The sequence below is a fragment of the Dermacentor variabilis genome, chromosome 1 (genome assembly GCF_050947875.1).
Source record: "Dermacentor variabilis isolate Ectoservices chromosome 1, ASM5094787v1, whole genome shotgun sequence".
NCBI lineage: Eukaryota > Metazoa > Arthropoda > Arachnida > Ixodida > Ixodidae > Dermacentor > Dermacentor variabilis.
The window spans coordinates 228,388,038-228,406,023 of record NC_134568.1 but is presented as its reverse complement, the minus strand read 5'-3'; the positions used below and the strand labels follow the sequence as shown (position 1 = coordinate 228,406,023).

Genomic DNA, 17,986 nt, shown 5'->3' with positions numbered 1-17,986 from the left:
AACACATATTCTCAGTACAAGAATGCTCGTCTTGCACAATTATTGCTTTCAACTCTGATGAGTGCAGCAGTGCCCTCAAAACCGCATTTCCATCACAGTACATACCCAACCCAACCTGATATAGCTCCAAGTGAAGAAAACCAGAGATGCCAGGCCACATGAACACATAAGAACATGGTGCCTCTTTTCTCTTCATTATTTAACAAGAAAGTGTTTTATGCAGGGGTCCACCATCAACTTCTTGTAACGGGTGTGACGTCGGTGCGAATGCGTAAAATATGCTCTATCTTGACAGGGACAGCGCCACCACGTAGGAGCGGTGAAGCGAAGTACTGTATCATGACACTAACGAGTACCGACAGTGAGCGCTTCAGAAGTCTCAGCGCAGCAGGGGCTACAATGCGGTGCAGCCAGGTGTAGGCAGTGTAGGCCTTCTGCTGAGGTGACGACGCAGTTTTAGCACATGGTTTGCCTTTCACATCAAATTAGCCTATGACGTCTCATCGCCTACAGAGTGCAGCTTCAACATGCAACAGCAGTACGCAGTACATGCAGTGAACTCTGCCACTCACATTACTGAAGCTGAGCGCTTTGCAACTCAACTGGCTGCCCAAGACACTACGGAGCCGCACCAAAATGCTCGTACCTACGCCAAAGGTACTCGGCAGCAGGACGCCATGCGCTAAGCAAACCTGCAACACGGTCGCCGACCCGCAAATCGTGCATCTTTCACTGCAGCAGAAAGTCACGTGATTCAAGCCGTCAAATTCAAACAATTCAACGACAGATACTGGCATTCCTAGTCCACCGTGCTTCTCGTCGGATGCACGGAGGACAGCGGTAGCAAAGCGTCTTCACCTTGCTGAAGTGCTTGAGACACTCGACGGCGAAAGCAGCGAAAGCTACTGTCACCGGATGTGTCGGAGGATGCGTCGGCGTTGCACAAATGTATGTTATATGCGGCCACAAACCAGTGAACACCCGACGACCACAACACGATTACACATGTTTTGCCGCTCTCTCACAGAGAATGCTGGGACGTCGATTGCTGGTGTCACATGGTACATTTCACCTCACACGTCCCCCTCCAACCTGCTCTCCGGATGTACGCCGCATTGCAGTGGCGGGCCAAGTGTTCCAGCTCTCACTGCGTTGCCACCCAACTTCGCACTGCACCGCGCTTTACCCCTGTTCTCTCAATGGAATTCGCCATAACGGCCCACCCCCTCCCACTTCTAGCACGCGCACATCTCCCCATTGGTGAACACCCTCCCAGCCTTTCTCCCTTGTAAACACAAGAAGACACCGTCGCATCCCCCCCGCCCCCCCCCAAGCCACGATCCTTCTCGGATCACGCTCGCAAGCTTTCACTTGCACCAATAGCATATGGCACACGGCCACAATGCACTTAGACTTTATACGGAACATCATGGCGCCGGCGACGCCAGCAGAAATTCGCCTGGAGTCAATATAATTGTTATTGTAATAAAAACACACACACACACAAGGTGGAAGTCAACAAGGGCACACATTTGACCTCCTTCATGCGCATGATTTGTTTTGCGTTTAGATTCCTTTCTTTCTTTAACCAGCTCACCTAACAATGGCACTGTCAGGAACACACTTAATGCTAATCAGCATAGAAGGCATAGACTTTTGTTAAAGCTTATAGTTCTTTGCATATGGGGTGCACAATTAACTAAGTGTACCCAGGGCCTCACAAAACAGTTAAGTTTGCTGGTACAAAGCTCCCTATTCACCTGTACTCCCTCAAGCTAGCTTAACAGAACATGCAAGACTCATATCTGCTTGTACTTACACTTGCAGGGAACCTTATTACTCACACATACCGAGAACCAGACTAACTGCGAGTCTGCACGAGTCTAAGCGAGCATTCACGTGTTTGCCAAACTGTGATGCAGATGTAAAGCATTGCCTTGTGCTGGGGAGCCTCTGGAACTCTTGAGCATGGGACTACTACCGAGCAATTCTATTTTTCGTGCTTCTTCCAAGTTTTCATCGAATGAGGTGCAGAGCTAAGAGCATCAATAGTTCTCCAAGAAATGTGCAGCACAGTGCTTCTTAAGAGCATCACACATTCTGGCCACCCAGTACTAACCCATAGAGTGGTGCCGGAGGCTCCCAAAGCTCCAAGGCTGCTGGCCGCCACAGAACAGTGCCGGCACCTTCAGCCACACTGTCATCCAGCAGCAGGCGGCCCTTCTGCTCAGGGGCTGCAGCATCCCCCCATCCACTGTATGAAGAATTGCACAGGTACTAGTTAGAGCTTAAAGTCCACGCTAACTGAAAAAATGCAGTTCGGCTCTTTGGTCAGTCATAGCTTCTAAACAGTCCCATCGAATACACAGGACCAAAAAGACAAGGTAAATACAGGGGCCGTATTCTGAAACGTTCGCATTCCGCGAAAGTTTCGCCGCCGCGAAAGTCACATTCAATAAGCCAAGCGACTGCTTACCCGTGATGTCAGCGTGCACTACCAACGCGTGCACTTTAACGCTTCACATCGCATGAGAGATCGCGCCCGGCGAGTGCAGAGCGGCTCGGTTGTGTCGTTTTCGAGTGTAGTGGCCACAGTACGGGTTCTGCGCACTTACTACGTTTGCTTACGGCCTCTTTAGGTAAAATAAATTGCATAAGGAGGTGTGAAATGTTTTATTTTATATGAATCAACAAACGTCGCCGCGAAACAACTCGTGTAAAACGCTACCAAAAAGGCTATTATAAACTACCACCTATCTTATCTCTACTACACTCCACCACCAACTGAACGCCAAGAGACGCCAAAAGACATGTTCATTTATTCAAAACATGTCGAGAGCACCCATCGGCACCATGATGTTAAAATGACGTAGGCCGGAACTACTAGATGGCGCTGTTTATTTTCCGGTTTTGCTAAATTCTCCAATCAGCGCGTGCCGTTGGCAGAGGCGGGCCAGGGCGAAACTTTCGCGGAAGGCGAACGTTTCAGAATACGGCTCCAGTAGACTTCCACTAATTCAACCGTGATGGAACCATCTGAATTGATCGAATTATCTAGCAAGCTAAGAGGCAGAAAAAACATCCAGACACACCGCCACTTCATTTGGTCTTATTTAGCTACATAATGTACTCCTAAATATAACATGCTGTTTTAATGGATTTGAAGTAGAAAATGTATGCCCACACCTAATGTACACCCAATTTTATATATATAAAAAAAGCATGCCTTCGATTCTGGCATTCAGAATAATGATGAAAGCTGCAGCGTTTGCCTTCATATAATGAAAATTTGCACCTAATGTTTATCACCACTGCTCTCAGAAAGCTCTTTATCACTATAGCCACATGTTGTCCTCTGCGTTGACCAGTCAAGTTTGAATTATCTACCAAGGGCCAATTTCAAGATTGAAATAATGAACGTCTTAGCCCATATAAATGTATGAGCACTGCCCGGCATAAAATTAACTGAAAAATCAAATTAACCAGACTCGAATAAACAAAAGTAGATTGTATAAGGTGCACTAACAGCCCAAAGTTTATTCCTTGACTGCACGAAATATACTGACTTACAAGCAAATCTGCATAAAATCTACTTTTCTTTCGTTTATACCCCCTAAAACTTCTAGAGAAGCAATTATAATGCTCTGCATATGCCTAGGCAAAACTGAGTGCATCAAAATGATGGTGAGGACATGCCTGTGAATCTGAATTTTCGTGTCCTCCAAAGTGCGCACAGTGTGATGAGGCCACTCAGTGCAGCCCCAATGACTGGAGGGGATGCTACATGTTTTTAAATAAAATAAGTATGCTGAATAACCAGATCTCTACTCAACAACAGAATCTCCCAGCCAGCAGTCACAGTCGGGAAAGTCTGGTAGGGTTCGCAAAGAAAGCTTCACTTCAAACAGTCTCAGTGCCATCTTTCGTCCTCTGATGTATGTACAAATTAAAGAACTTTGTATCATTTTTCACAATACTGGCAACTTCAACACTAATGCCCTGTTTCAATGTAGTAACAATATCTGCGCTGAAAGTTTTTTCATTTTCTTATTTTCTTTTTTTTCCACACTACTTTTAAGTGCTGTTCAATTCTGCTGAAAATATATTGTGTATCTAGCTGTGTTCATGGCCGCTTGGGGTACAGGAGACTCCGAAACCACGATGTTAGAACCATTGCGAAATACTATGCCGTGCCACCTGCCGCGATCATCAAAACCCGTGTACCGCGGATAATTCAAGCATGTTCTCAGGCATTCGAGATATACTAATTGGACTTAAACTGACTCTAGCCATGTGCCTTGCACCGACTTTTTAGTGAGAGCCCCCCCCCCCCCCCCCCCCCCCCAAAAAAAATTTAAAATTGTAGCGCTAAAGGAAGAGAAAAAGTGACGAGAAGGTCTGCAGTAGCACGCAAACAATAGGAAAAAAAAAAACGCAACGGCAATAGTTGCAAAGTTCACATACAGATTTTCATCAATAAAAAAGGTAGTAGTTTGCATCCAGTTTCTTCTACATTTGCACTTATATTCGTTTTCGCGGGTTTCCCTTTGTACTCCTGTAGATCACAAGCATGTATTCGCTACTGTGAAAAGTTGTCGGTATGCCTGTAGGGTTTGCCTAGCTGAGTTCACAGCAATCTGCGCACGTGCGATTCCATAACTACAAGGCCAGAAACATTTAGAAATCGTTCTATATTGAGTTACACATCGTGATCAGGAAAAATACATCCATCACGGATACATAAAATAAGTTATTAGGCATGTAAGGCACCTCTGGGCTGTAATTGTCGGCGATAAGGTAGCGTCGCCACCTACTGGATTATCTGACTAAGCTATGTGGAATGCTGGGTTGCCATAGTCAGAAGTTCGAATCCTTCTATAAGTTTTTTTTTTTTTTTAATTTGATGATGGTGAGCTTGAAATTCACCTCCTCCAGTGCACATCTGCAGGCTTGGAATGACACCTGACAATGGCAAAAGATTTCGAGAGCGAGTGGGGCTATACTAATGCAGGTACAACCAAATTAAGAAGGCCCACTAAGCTTCAACAAAGACACTCCCTCACCAGAACAGGAATTGGCCTCCCTGGTGCAGTATTCGACCACTACCTCCCAAATGATTCCCCTCAATAAACCCATGGCCCTCAGTCCCCAGCAGCTGCAGAGCACCTGACCAAGGCGGCGGTCAGACCTGTAACACAGCAGAGGATGCTAAGAATCTCTGCGTCTGGACAGGGCACCAATGGAAACTGACCCTATCAACCTTTAATTGCTGAGCTCTGTTGAGTGAGGCTAGCTTAGCAGGACTCTTTGAACAACTATCAAACATTGTTTGGGATATCATCGGCCTCAGTGAGATTCGAAGAACTGGTGAGGCTTATACATTGCTGAATAACGGCCATGTCCTCTGTTATAGAGGTCTCCCAGATAAGAAGCAATACGGGATAGGATTCCTAATCCATAAGGACATAGCGGGCAACATTGACGAATTCTACAGCATTCATGAGAGGGTAGCTGTAGTCGTAATCAAACTTAATAAGATGTACAGATTAAAGGTAGTACAAGCCTACGCTCCTACATCCAGTCACGATGATGAGGAAGTAGATCAGTGTTATAAAGATGTTGAATTAGTGATGAGAAAAGCGCAAGCTCAGTACACTGTAGTAATGGGCAACTTCAATGCAAAAGCGGGGAAAAAGCAGGCTGGTGAACAAGCAATTGGCAACTGCGGCGTCGATTCTAGGAACGCTAGAGGAGAGATGCTGGTAGAATTCGCAGAAAGGAATAAGCTTCGAATAATGAACACCTTTTTCAGGAAGCATAGCAACAGAAAGTGGACCTGGAAAATCCCTAATGATGAAACAAGAAATGAAATTGACTTCATACTTTCTGCTGATCCCAGCATAGTGCAGGATGTAGAAGTAATAGGTAGGGTAAAGTGCAGTGATCATAGGTTAGTGAGGGCTAGGATTCACCTCAATTTGAAGAGATAAAGAGTAAAATTGGTCAAGAAGAAACAGATCAACCTAGAGGCAGTAGGGTTAAAAGCAGACAAATTCAGGCTGGTACTTGCAAACAAATATGCAGCCTTAGAACAGAAAGATGTAGATGACATAGAGGCAATGAATGAAACCGTAACTAGGCTGGCTTCAGAGGCAGCAATTGAAGTGGCAGGCAAAGTACCAAGGCAACCAGTATGCAAGCTGTCCCAAGTAACAAAGGACCTAATACAGACATAACAAAGAAAGAAAGTGTCCAACTCAAGAGAAAAGATAGAATTCACGGAACTGTCAAAACTGATCAACAAAGTCAATATGAGTGATATTTGAAACTATAACGTGAGAAAGACTGAAGAAGCTGTGAAAAATGGTCGCAGCCTGAAATCAGTGAGAAAGAAACTTGGCATAGGAGAAACCAAGAAGTATGCACTGAAAGATAAGCAGGGTAATATCATCAGCAATCTCCAAGATATAGTAAAAGCAGCAGAAAAATTCTATACTGACCTGTACAGTACCCAGAGGAGTCAGGATATCTCAATTAGAAATAGTAATGAACAGGATACGGAAACTCCTCCTATAACTAGCGATGAGGTCAGAAGGGCTTTGCCAGACTCGAAGCAAGGAAGCGCAGCAGGAGAAAATGGAATGTCATTCAATTTAATCAATGATGGAGGAGACATAATGCTTGGAAAACTGGCGGCTCTTTATACGAAGTGTCTATCGACTGCAAGGGTCCCAGAAAACTGGAAGAATGTAAACATTGTACTAATCCACAAAAAGGGGGACGTTGAAGAATTGAAAAATTATAGGCCCATTAGCTTACTTCCAATAGTATTAAATAAAATATTCACCAAGATTATCTCCAATAGAATAAGGGCAACAATGGACTTTAGTCAACCAAGGGAACAGGCTGACTTCAGGAAGGGATACTATACAATGGATCCCATCCATGTAATTAATCAGGTTATCGAGAAATCTGCAGAGTACAATAAGCCTCTTTATATGGCTTTCATAGATTACGAAAAAGCATTTGATTCAGTAGAGAGACCACCAGTCATAGAGACGTTGCGTAATCAAGGAGTACAGACCACTTACGTAAATACCTTGGAAAATACCCACAGAGATTCCACAGTCACCCTAATTCTACACGTGTAGGAAGATACCTATAAAGAAAGGCGTCAGATAAGGAGACACAATACCTCCAATGCTATTCACTCCGTGCTTGGAAGAAGTATTCACGCTATTAAACTGAGAAGGCTTAGGAGTAAGGATCGATGGTGAATATCTCAGCAACCTTCGGTATGCCGATGACATTGTTCTATTGGGCAACACTGCAGAAGAGTTACAACAAATGATTGAGGACCTTAACAGAGAGAGTGTAAGAGTTGGGTTGAAGATTAATATGCAGAAGACAAAGATAATGATGAATAGCCGTGCAAGGGAAAAAGAGTTCAAGATCGCCAGTGATCTTCTAGAGTCTGTGAAGGAGTACGTTTACCTAGGTCAATTAATCACAGGGAACCCTGATCATGAGAAGGAAATTCATAGAAGAATAAAAATGGGTTGGATCGCATACAGCAGAGATTGTCAGCTCCTGACTGGAAGCTTACCATTACCATTAAAAAGGAAGGTGTAGAATCAGTGCATTTTACCAGTGCTGACAGATGGGGCAGAGACTTGGAGACTGACAAAGAAACTTGAGAACAAGTTAAGGACAGCGCAAAGAGTGATGGAACGAAGAATGCTAGGCATAACGTTAAGAGACAGAAAGAGAGCGGTTTGTATCAGAGCGCAAACGGGTATAGACGATATTCTAATTGACATCATGAGAAAAAGATGGAGCTGGGAAGGTCATGTAATGCACCGGTTAGATAACCGTTGGACCATTAGGGTTACAGAATGGGTACCAAGAGAAGGGAAACGCAGTCGAGGACGGCATAAGACTAGGTGGAGCGATGAAATTAAGAGATTCGCAGGTGCTAGTTGGAATCGGTTGGAGCAGGACAGGGGTACCGTAAAAACCTGCATATAACACAAGGTTTTTTTCCTATTATTAGCATCCCAAATTTTCGCCTCGTACTATATGCAGATCCGAACAAAAAGTTCAGTCAGAAAATTGGGCCAGAAGTTTTGGTTTCGTTATTGCTGTGTGGCTATGGCTTGACTTTGTTATTGCTGCGTGGCTACGGCTTGGCTTCCTTATTGCTGCATGGTTACGGCTTGGTTTCGTTATTGCTGCATAACTACAGCATCGTTTCTTTATTGTTGAGTGCACACCTTGGCAGCACACGTGCAAACCATGCTTCGCGTGCATCTTTTTTATTCCGCATTGAAGGACTAAGATGTTCGGACCACGAAAACAGTACTCAGCTGCTTTCAAGAGAAAGGTTATTTTAGCCACACAGGACATCGGCAACAGAGCGGCTGGGAGGCAGTTTGGTGTAAATGAGGGAAGCATTCGCGCATGGATTGTGTCAACACAAGGAAGCCTTTTTCACGAGCAGCAGAATGCAAAGAAGCTTTCGCGGCCCGAAGAGTGGGACATTCCCGGAAATTGAACTCGCCCTGACGGAGTTCGAATGCCAACAGTGAGCCGCGCATCTAGCTGTGAGCTTGGAGCTTATGCAGGCAAAAGCTAAGGAGCTTGCAAGAGAAAAGGGGCTACCGAACTCCGTCTTCAAAGCGAGCAAGCACTGGATTTATCGCTACATGTGCCGTGCTGGTTTTTCCTTACGCCGCCGAACTTCGATTTCGCAAAAGCCGCCCGAATCGTTCGAAGAGCTGCTTGTGGCTCTTCCACATTATTTTGCTGCGCAAGTTCAAGAACTTCCAGCTAGGGCAAATCGGCAATGCTGACCAAATGCCGGTTCATCTGGACATGCCATTGCCCCTCACCGTGCACGAAAAGGGCTCTAAACAAGTTTATGTCCAGTCCACTGGCAACGAGAAAACACGAGTTACCGCCATGTTGTCATGCACGGCAGACGGACGCAAGCTTCCGCCCTATGTCGTCTTCAAGCGCAAGACAGTGCCTAAAGGTGAGGAGCTGCCAAAAAATGTGGTCGTGAGATGCCGTGAGAAAGGCTGTGTGAACAAGAATCCTATGCTCGACGGATAAAGGCCATCTGGTGTAGGTGGCCCGGCACACTGTTGTCGTTCCAATCCATCCTCGTGCTGGACCCATTTTGTTGTCATTTGGCCAACTCAGTGAAGAGGCTGTTTCGTGAATCTGGCACTGAACTCGTGGTGATCCCGGGTGGGATGACGTCTCAGCTGCAGCCTTTAGATGTTTGCGTGAACAAGCCGTTCGAGGACGCGGTCAAGCGGTGTTACGCAGACTGGATGCGCTCAGGTGAGCCTGCAGTGACACCGACCTGGCAGCTGAAGCGGGCTTTGCCAGCCGCGCTATGTAAGTGGATTGCGGACGAATGGGCGAGCATACCAGAGGACCTTGTGCATCGCGCATTCAAGAAGTGCGACATCTAGAACACGCTCGATGGCACAGAGGATGAGTACCTCTGGGAAGATATGACCGACAAAGAACTATCCGAAGAGAGCGCAGCTGAGGAAGACAGTGATTGAAGTGCGGAGTGCAATTTAAATAAATGTTTTCCTCAAGTTTTCCTAATTCGTATTATATGTGGATAAAACTTTTTTTTTCCATTTCGCGTCCCAAAAATTTCACCTCGTACTATATGCGGGTTCGTATTATATGCGGGTTTTTACGGCAATTGGAGACCACAGAGAGGCCTTCGTCCTGCAGTCGACATAAAACAGCCTGATGATGATGATGATGAGCAATATCTTGAACATACAAAGTGTTTTCCTTACAATACAGATTTTTTTAGAAAAAGTAATGAGTGCAGCAACCGTGGAATCCTTGCAGATGAGTTCCTAGGCGAGGCGGACATACTTTGCCACTAATAACCTGAGCTTCAGAAGGCTAATTAACAAATATTAATTAATTAACTTTTTGTTATTGCCTTGGGGGCAGTTGTCTAGACAGTTCATCTGGAAGCAGTGACATTTTCATGCACACTTATCTTTTAGACATTTTGGATATCACACCTAATTCAATATATTCACCACCAAATTTCGAAGCTTAACCGCGGCAATATAGAGATTGAGCACCTCCCACTCTGCGCCAGACAGCAAGGCCCCGTAAGGAAGTGAGGGACAAAGTTTGAATTCTGACCCAACATACAGTCGCACAAGCTTGCCAGGCAAAGCGTGCTGTATCAGTAGCTGCCACAACTGGCCAAGACGTTCAGTTTTCAACTTCCTTGCACTTGTCGTCACAGGGCATTTCATTCTGGTATGATAGCGAGGTCGCCTATTCTGCACTCCCGTGGTGCTCGGTTTCTGTATTGCCTGAATTTACCGTTGAAATTTGATGATAAATATCTTGAATCAGGTGCGACTTTCAGGATTTAAAAAAAAATGAGGGTGCACTAAAATGTGACTGCCCTCAAATTCGCCATTTATGCAACTGCCCCTATGGCACTAATAAAGAAGTGAATAATTTTTTTAATCAGTCTTCTGAAGCTCACATTATTAGCAGCAAAGTATCTTCGCCTTGCCTAGGAACCCATCGACAAAAATGCCACGTTTGCTACACTTATAGCCTTTTGATAGAAAATCTGTATTGTCTAAATAAAACACCCCGTATAACTTACCTATTTCATTATAACCTTGTCATCTTAATATAAAAGCAAATAATAAAATCAACTTACGAGTTCATTATTCTAATCTGTCATTAAACACATAAATTGTACCAGATCTGCTACTAACAAATATTTTTCTGCCTTCTATGGCTCTAACTTCAGCCAATCTGCCTCAGTCTTCACAATATTCAACCTATGGAATAACTTGCCATATACATTTATTTATTTATTTATTTATTTATTTATTTATTTCTTTATTGATACTGCAGTCCTGTTTCCAGGACCTTAGCAGGGTGTATACAAAGTGAAATTGAAGAAATCTAAGTACATTATATTACAGATTAATATTACTTCTTCATTTAACAGTACTCAGGAACTCTTTAAAGTTATTTATTAAATACAGTAATCCATCGTTATAACGAACTCACTTCTTGAAATGTTGCTTTATTCGAAATTTCTTCCGGTCCTGACCCAAATGCATGCATTTTAAGCCACATTACTCAAAGCACAAGAAGAGCTTGACCCGCCAGAACAAAGTTGCGAGCGGAGGCCTCGCTGACCCTTTTGCACATGCAGGGTCAAATTAATACTGATGACGAATTAGTCTCATGCAGGCTCTGAACAGGCCACAAAAGTACCAAACCCATGACCAATACCGCCTAGTTAACTAGTTAACAGGTACAAAGCAAGTGCCGAGTGCTCCCAACTGTTTACTGCGGAGTGAACGAAAGCAGTCAAATTACATGGTGCAGAGTGCCCGAACCGTTCATCTCGGTCGCAATCGCATTGCTGGTGACCCCCGCGATAGAATCCACATGAAAATAAAATTTTCCTGAAGCTTTGCAATGCCAAAAAAGCGCGGTCTCTAAGATGCCGAAAAGACCGCGGGCAGACTTGCACCGTAGTATTCCATGGGGTGCGCTCAATGAGCAAAGTGTTACCCCTCTAAAGAGCACTTCTGGTGCTGAAACGTGCTGAAAAGGACAAAAGAAGTGTCCGTCCAATTATAAGTGACGTGTTCAACGCGAGCAGCTACGTTAACAAAACAGGAAAACGACTTTGGGGAAGTCGGTCTAGAAATTTGCTCGATGCTCGCCATAATGGGCCTGCATCGCAATAAAGCGCCGCCCCTAGCTTCGTTGCACTTTTGACGTTGCAAATCAACCGGTAACTTGCCAAAAACATGAAAAATCCAAGCGTCGCCAGCGGCGAGTCAGGCTAGCCACATGGTGGGTTAGTGCAAGCTGGTGTTCCCCTGCCGCTTTTCTCAAGCTGGTCATGCTAGATTCGCACCATCTGACTTTAGACAAATGGTCTAAATGCCTGGTAGGGTCATTGAATTTTGTTCCTAGACATTTGTCAATGGCGCGGACGCGACGGAGTGCAAACACCAACCCTCGAACCATAGATTAGCCCAGTGTTGTCGACGACAGTGTGCCGAAAAACTATCGTTTTGCAAACTTCACAGCTGCACACCTCAGGAAAAAATTGGCCAGTGATCATGCGAAGCCACTACTGCAAAACCGTTCAGTTTTAACGATGGCGCTGCATACCCACAATGAGCGGCTAATTGTTTTTTGAGCACAACAAACACAACCTCAGACTCGAGCCACGGCATTTGTGACGCCTTCCAGCACGATACTCTCATAGTCCTCCGTGACATCCGCACCCTCGCCTATACAAGCGGCCACTGCCTTCTCCTCCTCCTTCGCTCTCCAGTCTGCAAGCCGTTTGGACGCCAGTCACTCCTCTCACTTGCCTTCATGTCAACCTTCTCACCTCCTTGCTGCCAGTTTCGACGTCGCTGCTCCTTCCAAGCTGCCCTCTTCCGGCCTGCCCTCCCAAGCACACTCTTCCACCAACAGGTGCCCTTCCACGGGTTCCTGCTTCTTGGTCTCCACAACTCAGATTGCCTTTCTTTCGCTATACGTGAAGCCGATGCCAAGCCCACCATTGCAACCGTCGCCAACACCAGCGCGCACTGACGAGGAAAGCAAGATGCCCCGACAACATTTTGAAGCTTCTGTCTTCTGCGTTGCTCGCTGCATTCAGTCATTTTGGTGCCAACAGCGCGGGTATTTGGATCTGTGCTGCAGGCCATGCGATTGTGTGTTATTCGGTGTGCTTTTGTGATATACAGTGATAAATGGCTCCATCAGTCTCTAGGTGAAAGTGTCTGACTTTGGAGCAGAAGGTTCTGCTGATAAAAGAAGTGGAAAAAGGCGGCCGGCAGAAAACTGACGTCGTGAAGGAATTCAGTATACCGCCGTCTGCTTTATCAACTGCATTAAAAAACAAGGAAGCTGTGCTGGATTGCTTTGAAAAGAGCTTCTCGGCAAAGAGAAAGAGGAATCGCAATTCGAATACCCTGAAGTGGAAAGTGGACTTCTACAGTGGCTGAAGAACGCCAGGAGTGCAAATCTCCCTGTATATGACCTGCACTTACTGCAAAAGGCAAAGTTCTTGCCCTCCAAACAGGCCATAAAGATTTCAAGTGCAGCAATGGCTGGCTTGCGCGGCTCAAGAAATGACACTGCGTGACCTTGAAGTCAATCGTTGGCGAAAGCACAGCCGTGAACCGTGACAGTGTATAGACGTAGGGCGTTCACACTGGCTCCAAGCTCTACTTGAAAAGTATGAAGACAAAAACATCTACAACCTAGATGAGGCTGCATTTTTATACAAGATGCTACCAAATCGCACGTTCAGTGTTGCTGGCAGATCCTCATCCGGAGGAAAACAGAGCAAGGAGCATGTCATGGTGCTGCTTGGTGCCAATGCAACAAGGGAGGACAAGCTTCCCTTGTTGACACTGGGGAACATAGAGAAGCCACAGTGGTTCCAAATTGCAACTATTCCCAAGGAAAGCATTTACAGAAGTAACAAGCGAGCATGGTTGACTGCTGCTATTTTTGAAGAATATGTACACCTTCTTGTTGAACGGTCTGACGCTAAGAATCGGCAAGTGCTTTTCATAACTCACAATTATCCAAGTCACGGGAGGATCAACAACCTCAAGGCGATCGCTGTGGAATTTTTGCCTGCATGCACGACTGCGGCAATGCAACCGATGGATCAGGGCATCATTGAGACGACCCGGAAGCTGTACTGCAAGGCTCTTTTGCAGCACATGCTCACAGCGTATGATGCCAGCAAGAGGTACAACATTTATTTGCTTGGTGTGATCCTTTAGCTGAACTTTTCAAGGAAAGAATTCGCACCTTCGAAATTTGCTAACTGCTTTGCGCATGCCGGCTTTTCCCGCGCCATCGTCGGCGACCTTGACAATGCCCAGCTTGACGATGACTGGACTTGCAGCGATCTGTACGAGGCTGTTGATAAAATTGCTGGCCAAGAGGTAGAAGGCAACTTCGAGACATTCGCGTTGGCCGACGCTGCTGCTCCCGTGGTCGCCCCAGCGACGGATACAGAGATACTAATTGATACTGTTAGTGGCCCCGACAAGGACGAAGAGCCATGTGAAGTACAGTATGGTACACATACGGGGGTGCCTACGCCTGCTGCAAAATAAGGTTGAATGCAGCACATGCTCACAGCGCATGATGCTAGCAAGAGGTACAACACTGATTTTCTTGGTGTGATCCTTTTGCTGAACTTTTCATGGAAAGAATTCGCACCTTCGAAGGTTGCTAACTGCTTTGCACATGCCGGCTTTTCCCGTGCCATCGTCAGCAACCCTGACAATGCCCAGCTTGACAATGACTGGACTTGCAGCGATCTGTACGAGGCTGTTCATAAAATTGCTGGCCAAGAGGTAGATGGCAACTTCGAGACATTCGCGTTGGCCGACCCAGCGATGGATGCGGAGATACTAATTGATACTGTTGACAAGGATGAAAAGCCATGTGAAGTGCAGTATGGTACAGATACAGGAGTACCTATGCCTGCTGCAAAATAAGGTTAAATGCATGGGCGGCGATCGTGGCCTCGTGCAATGCTTGGTGAAATTATAGCAGGGGTTGCTCGCGCCTGGTAAGAACTTGAAACAGCCAAAGCTCACTGCCTTTTTTGCACCTGAATAAAGTTTTGCTTCACTGAATACATTGTATTTTGACTTTCTTGCAGTTGTGGCGCAATTAAAGCTCGACTGCTTTAGCTTTTCTCAAGTGGTCGCTTATATCAAATTACTGCTTATAACGAATTTTTTTCGCCTTCCCACTGACTGTTATAACGAGGGATTATTGTACATAATTTCATGCTTCTATAATTTGTTGTATTATATATTGGTTCACTGTTGCTTTATGCGACTTCTATGTTCATGTGTTCATGCTTCATTTTTTATGTTGTTTGCATAGTCGTAACTTTGCTTTCTTCTATGCTGCATTATTCTATTTCATGTAATTTACTAAATTCATCGAGGGTCACAGTACAGTCACTACGAGATCTACGTGTGTTGTGGGGTTCTCACACCCATGCTCTAGGGACAAAGGAACGACAACACAGTAGTGCAAACAATCACAAGGGCATTTATTGCACCTTTCATAGGTCAATGCCTGCTAGCCGAGCTGCTATCCACAAAACATCCTGATGGGCGCACCACAAATCTAGGAAGTCCGACTCACCGCGACCGGATAGCGAGCTAATATGTTCGCCCCATGCTGGATCCCAACGCCTGGTCGTTCGCTTGTACGGTCACGCAAACGGTGGCGCGTTCGAAGGCGGCCACGCAGGACGTCCGCGGCGCTCGCCGGCCCGTAACCCAAGAGAGAACGTGTTCTCCCCTGCACCCCCAAGTAACCCTGCCGTGAGGCGGCATTAGCAGCGCAACACTCGCGCCATCTCTCGCACTGCGCTTCAATTACACGGACCGCCGCCGGCACTAGGCCACGCGGCGAAGCCGCACTGCAGGAGATGGGAGCTATGCGGGAAAACAAGATATCAGGGGACGCGTGAGAGTCACGCATCCCCACAGCGTATATACATAGTACAGTGAACTCTCACTTGAGTGAACTTCAAGGGACCGAAGGAAATAGTTCACTTAACTGAAAGTTCACTAAACTGAATATTCACTAGACCAACATAAGACATGGAATACAGAGTCAAAAGTTTGAAGTGCAATTCATGGAGCAAAAGACATGGCATCCATAGTATTAGAAATGTGTGAAATGGAAATTGTACATATCAATGAAAAACACACCACGTGGGTCGTTTGTGTGCACACGCGGAACCGATGAGACTGGAAAGAAAGAGACGACAACCATGCCACGACTAGCCGGTCGGAAAAAAACACACACCACGTGGTTTGTGGTGTGACAGATCGCCGCTTTGCTCTGGCAGCGTTGTAAGCGTCAGCGATGTTACTTTGTTCATGGCCTTCGAGATTACGTGCTTGCTCGTATTGTGCGGGCAATCTCGTTGCCATTCGTTTTCGGCGCCGCCGCTTTGCCCCAGGGGCGCTCTAGCGCCAGCAACGTTACATTGCCGCTGGAGTGGCGGTTTGATGGAGGCGGGCATCGGTTGCACCTGCAGTGCACTGCAGTGCAAGCCTTGGTCCTCTGAGCGAGTTCGTTAAACTGAAATATTGACTGTTCCGAAATTCGTTTAAGTGAAACATTTTTGCATAGAATCTATAAGAAAACTGCCGGGGATTTTTAAAAAGTTCGTTATTCTGAAATATTCGATAAACCGACGTTCGTACAACTGAGAGTTTACTGTATATGAATTCTATCTTCTCGAAACCTAATAATAAAGACTGATTTATCAATTGAGATTTACTTATTTATTGAAGAAAGAAAAAGAGTACAGCAGAATGATTAGCAATATGGTGCACTGGAGAAATAGAAATGTGAACACAACTTACTTGATCCATTTAGGATAACCAAAAATATGTCAATGATTGCCTGCAAATGGCCTCGGCAATCAATAAAAATTCTGGGATTTTACGTGCTAAAACTACAATCTGATATGAGGCACACCATAGTAGGGGACTCTGGATTAATTTCAGCCACTTGGGGTTCTTTAACGTGTACCCAATGCACAGTACATGGGCCCGCATCGAAATGCAGCTGCCGCGGCTGGGATTTGATACTGCGACATAGAGCTTAGCAGCGTAACGCGAAAGAAACTAAGCAACCACGGCAGGTAATCAATCAATAAAACAACAGGCAGATAAGGAAGGGCTTGGCCCATGCATTATATTGTATGTAGCATGTGAGCCTTCGCTCACATGCTGTTTCTCTGGCAAGCAACAAATGATTTAACAGCAAACCCGATCAAGTCACTGGCTTTGTCCGTTATATTATGCAGTTTCTTTGTTAACTTAAACTAAATTCAGTAAGCCAGAAAGTGCTTTGGTTTTTTTTCTTGAAATCACAGAAGCACCACCAATTCGCAGTCACACTGCTGATACTTTTTATTAGACCACTTACTTGCTTGTGGTTGATGGGCCACTCAGCAACACACTGCAAGAAAAACAGAAGGCAGTCATCACACAACTTTCAATGGCTGCAAAGAAGTACAAGTCTATCCAGCAAAATGAAATAAGTATTGTTATTGGTACATTTCAGAAAACTGGTGAATAAAAGGCAATGCAACTCTGCGACAAGGTACATACCACACCTGTCTGCACTTTTACTTAGCACCTGCCCAATTTTAAGAACTAGTTAACCCTTTGACAGTCAATGACGTAAATATACGGCACCATGAACAGGTCCGAAAATGGTCGATGCCGTATATTTACGGCGCCCTCTGTACATTTAAAAAGAGCGCCAATTTCCTAACTTTTTCTTTTCTGTCATGTGCTGCCACTATGTGGGGATACAGGGAATTTTTTTCACGCGCCTCCCTCTCTCGGTTTTCATTGCATGGTTTGTTTTAGCGCTAGTTTGCTCCCGCGCGTCTATATACTACCGCTCGCGCATTGGCACGCGCGTGTGTGGGCGGCCGTTTCGATTTTGTTTTGCGGGCGGTTTTGGCTTTTTGCGCTTCCAAAAGTGATGGCTATCTCGTTACTAACCGCTCAAAGGGCGACCGTTTGTTTCTCGCTCATTTAGTGCTCACAGGGGTGCGCATAGGAAGGATTCTGCCGTGCATGCATTTCCGTTTCTTTCCTTTTTTTTTTTTAAGACTCGCGAAAACTAATTGCCCTAGTTGGTTGGTGATAAGATGAAGATTAGCGGAAGTTTGTCACACATGTTGCTTTTTTTGATGGGCACACAACCAAACAGTTTTCTTGAGTGCGCGCACTTACGCAGTTCGATTACACTATGGACGTACGTATTAGTGTAAGAGCAGGAACATTTGAGACTTGCGAAATATTCTCGTGTGCAGATTTTTAAAGCCTTGAACTATGTGCATAAAAATGCA

General features: G+C 45.4%; 1 protein-coding gene across 4 annotated transcripts in view; it reads right to left on the bottom strand.

Annotated features, from left to right (window-relative positions):
- LOC142558269 (ras-specific guanine nucleotide-releasing factor RalGPS1-like) overlaps nucleotides 1-17,986 on the bottom strand; it is an 81,786-nt gene that overhangs the window by 14,540 nt on the left and 49,260 nt on the right. For 3 of the 4 annotated variants that reach the window (XM_075670436.1, XM_075670441.1, XM_075670426.1), the window contains 2 exons: nucleotides 17,050-17,082; nucleotides 2,120-2,254 (listed from right to left, as the gene is read on the bottom strand). In XM_075670436.1, coding sequence (XP_075526551.1) covers nucleotides 2,120-2,254; nucleotides 17,050-17,082 — 168 coding nt within the window. The remainder of the gene's footprint in view (nucleotides 1-2,119; nucleotides 2,255-17,049; nucleotides 17,083-17,986) is intronic. The other variant, XM_075670430.1, reaches the window with a different exon arrangement.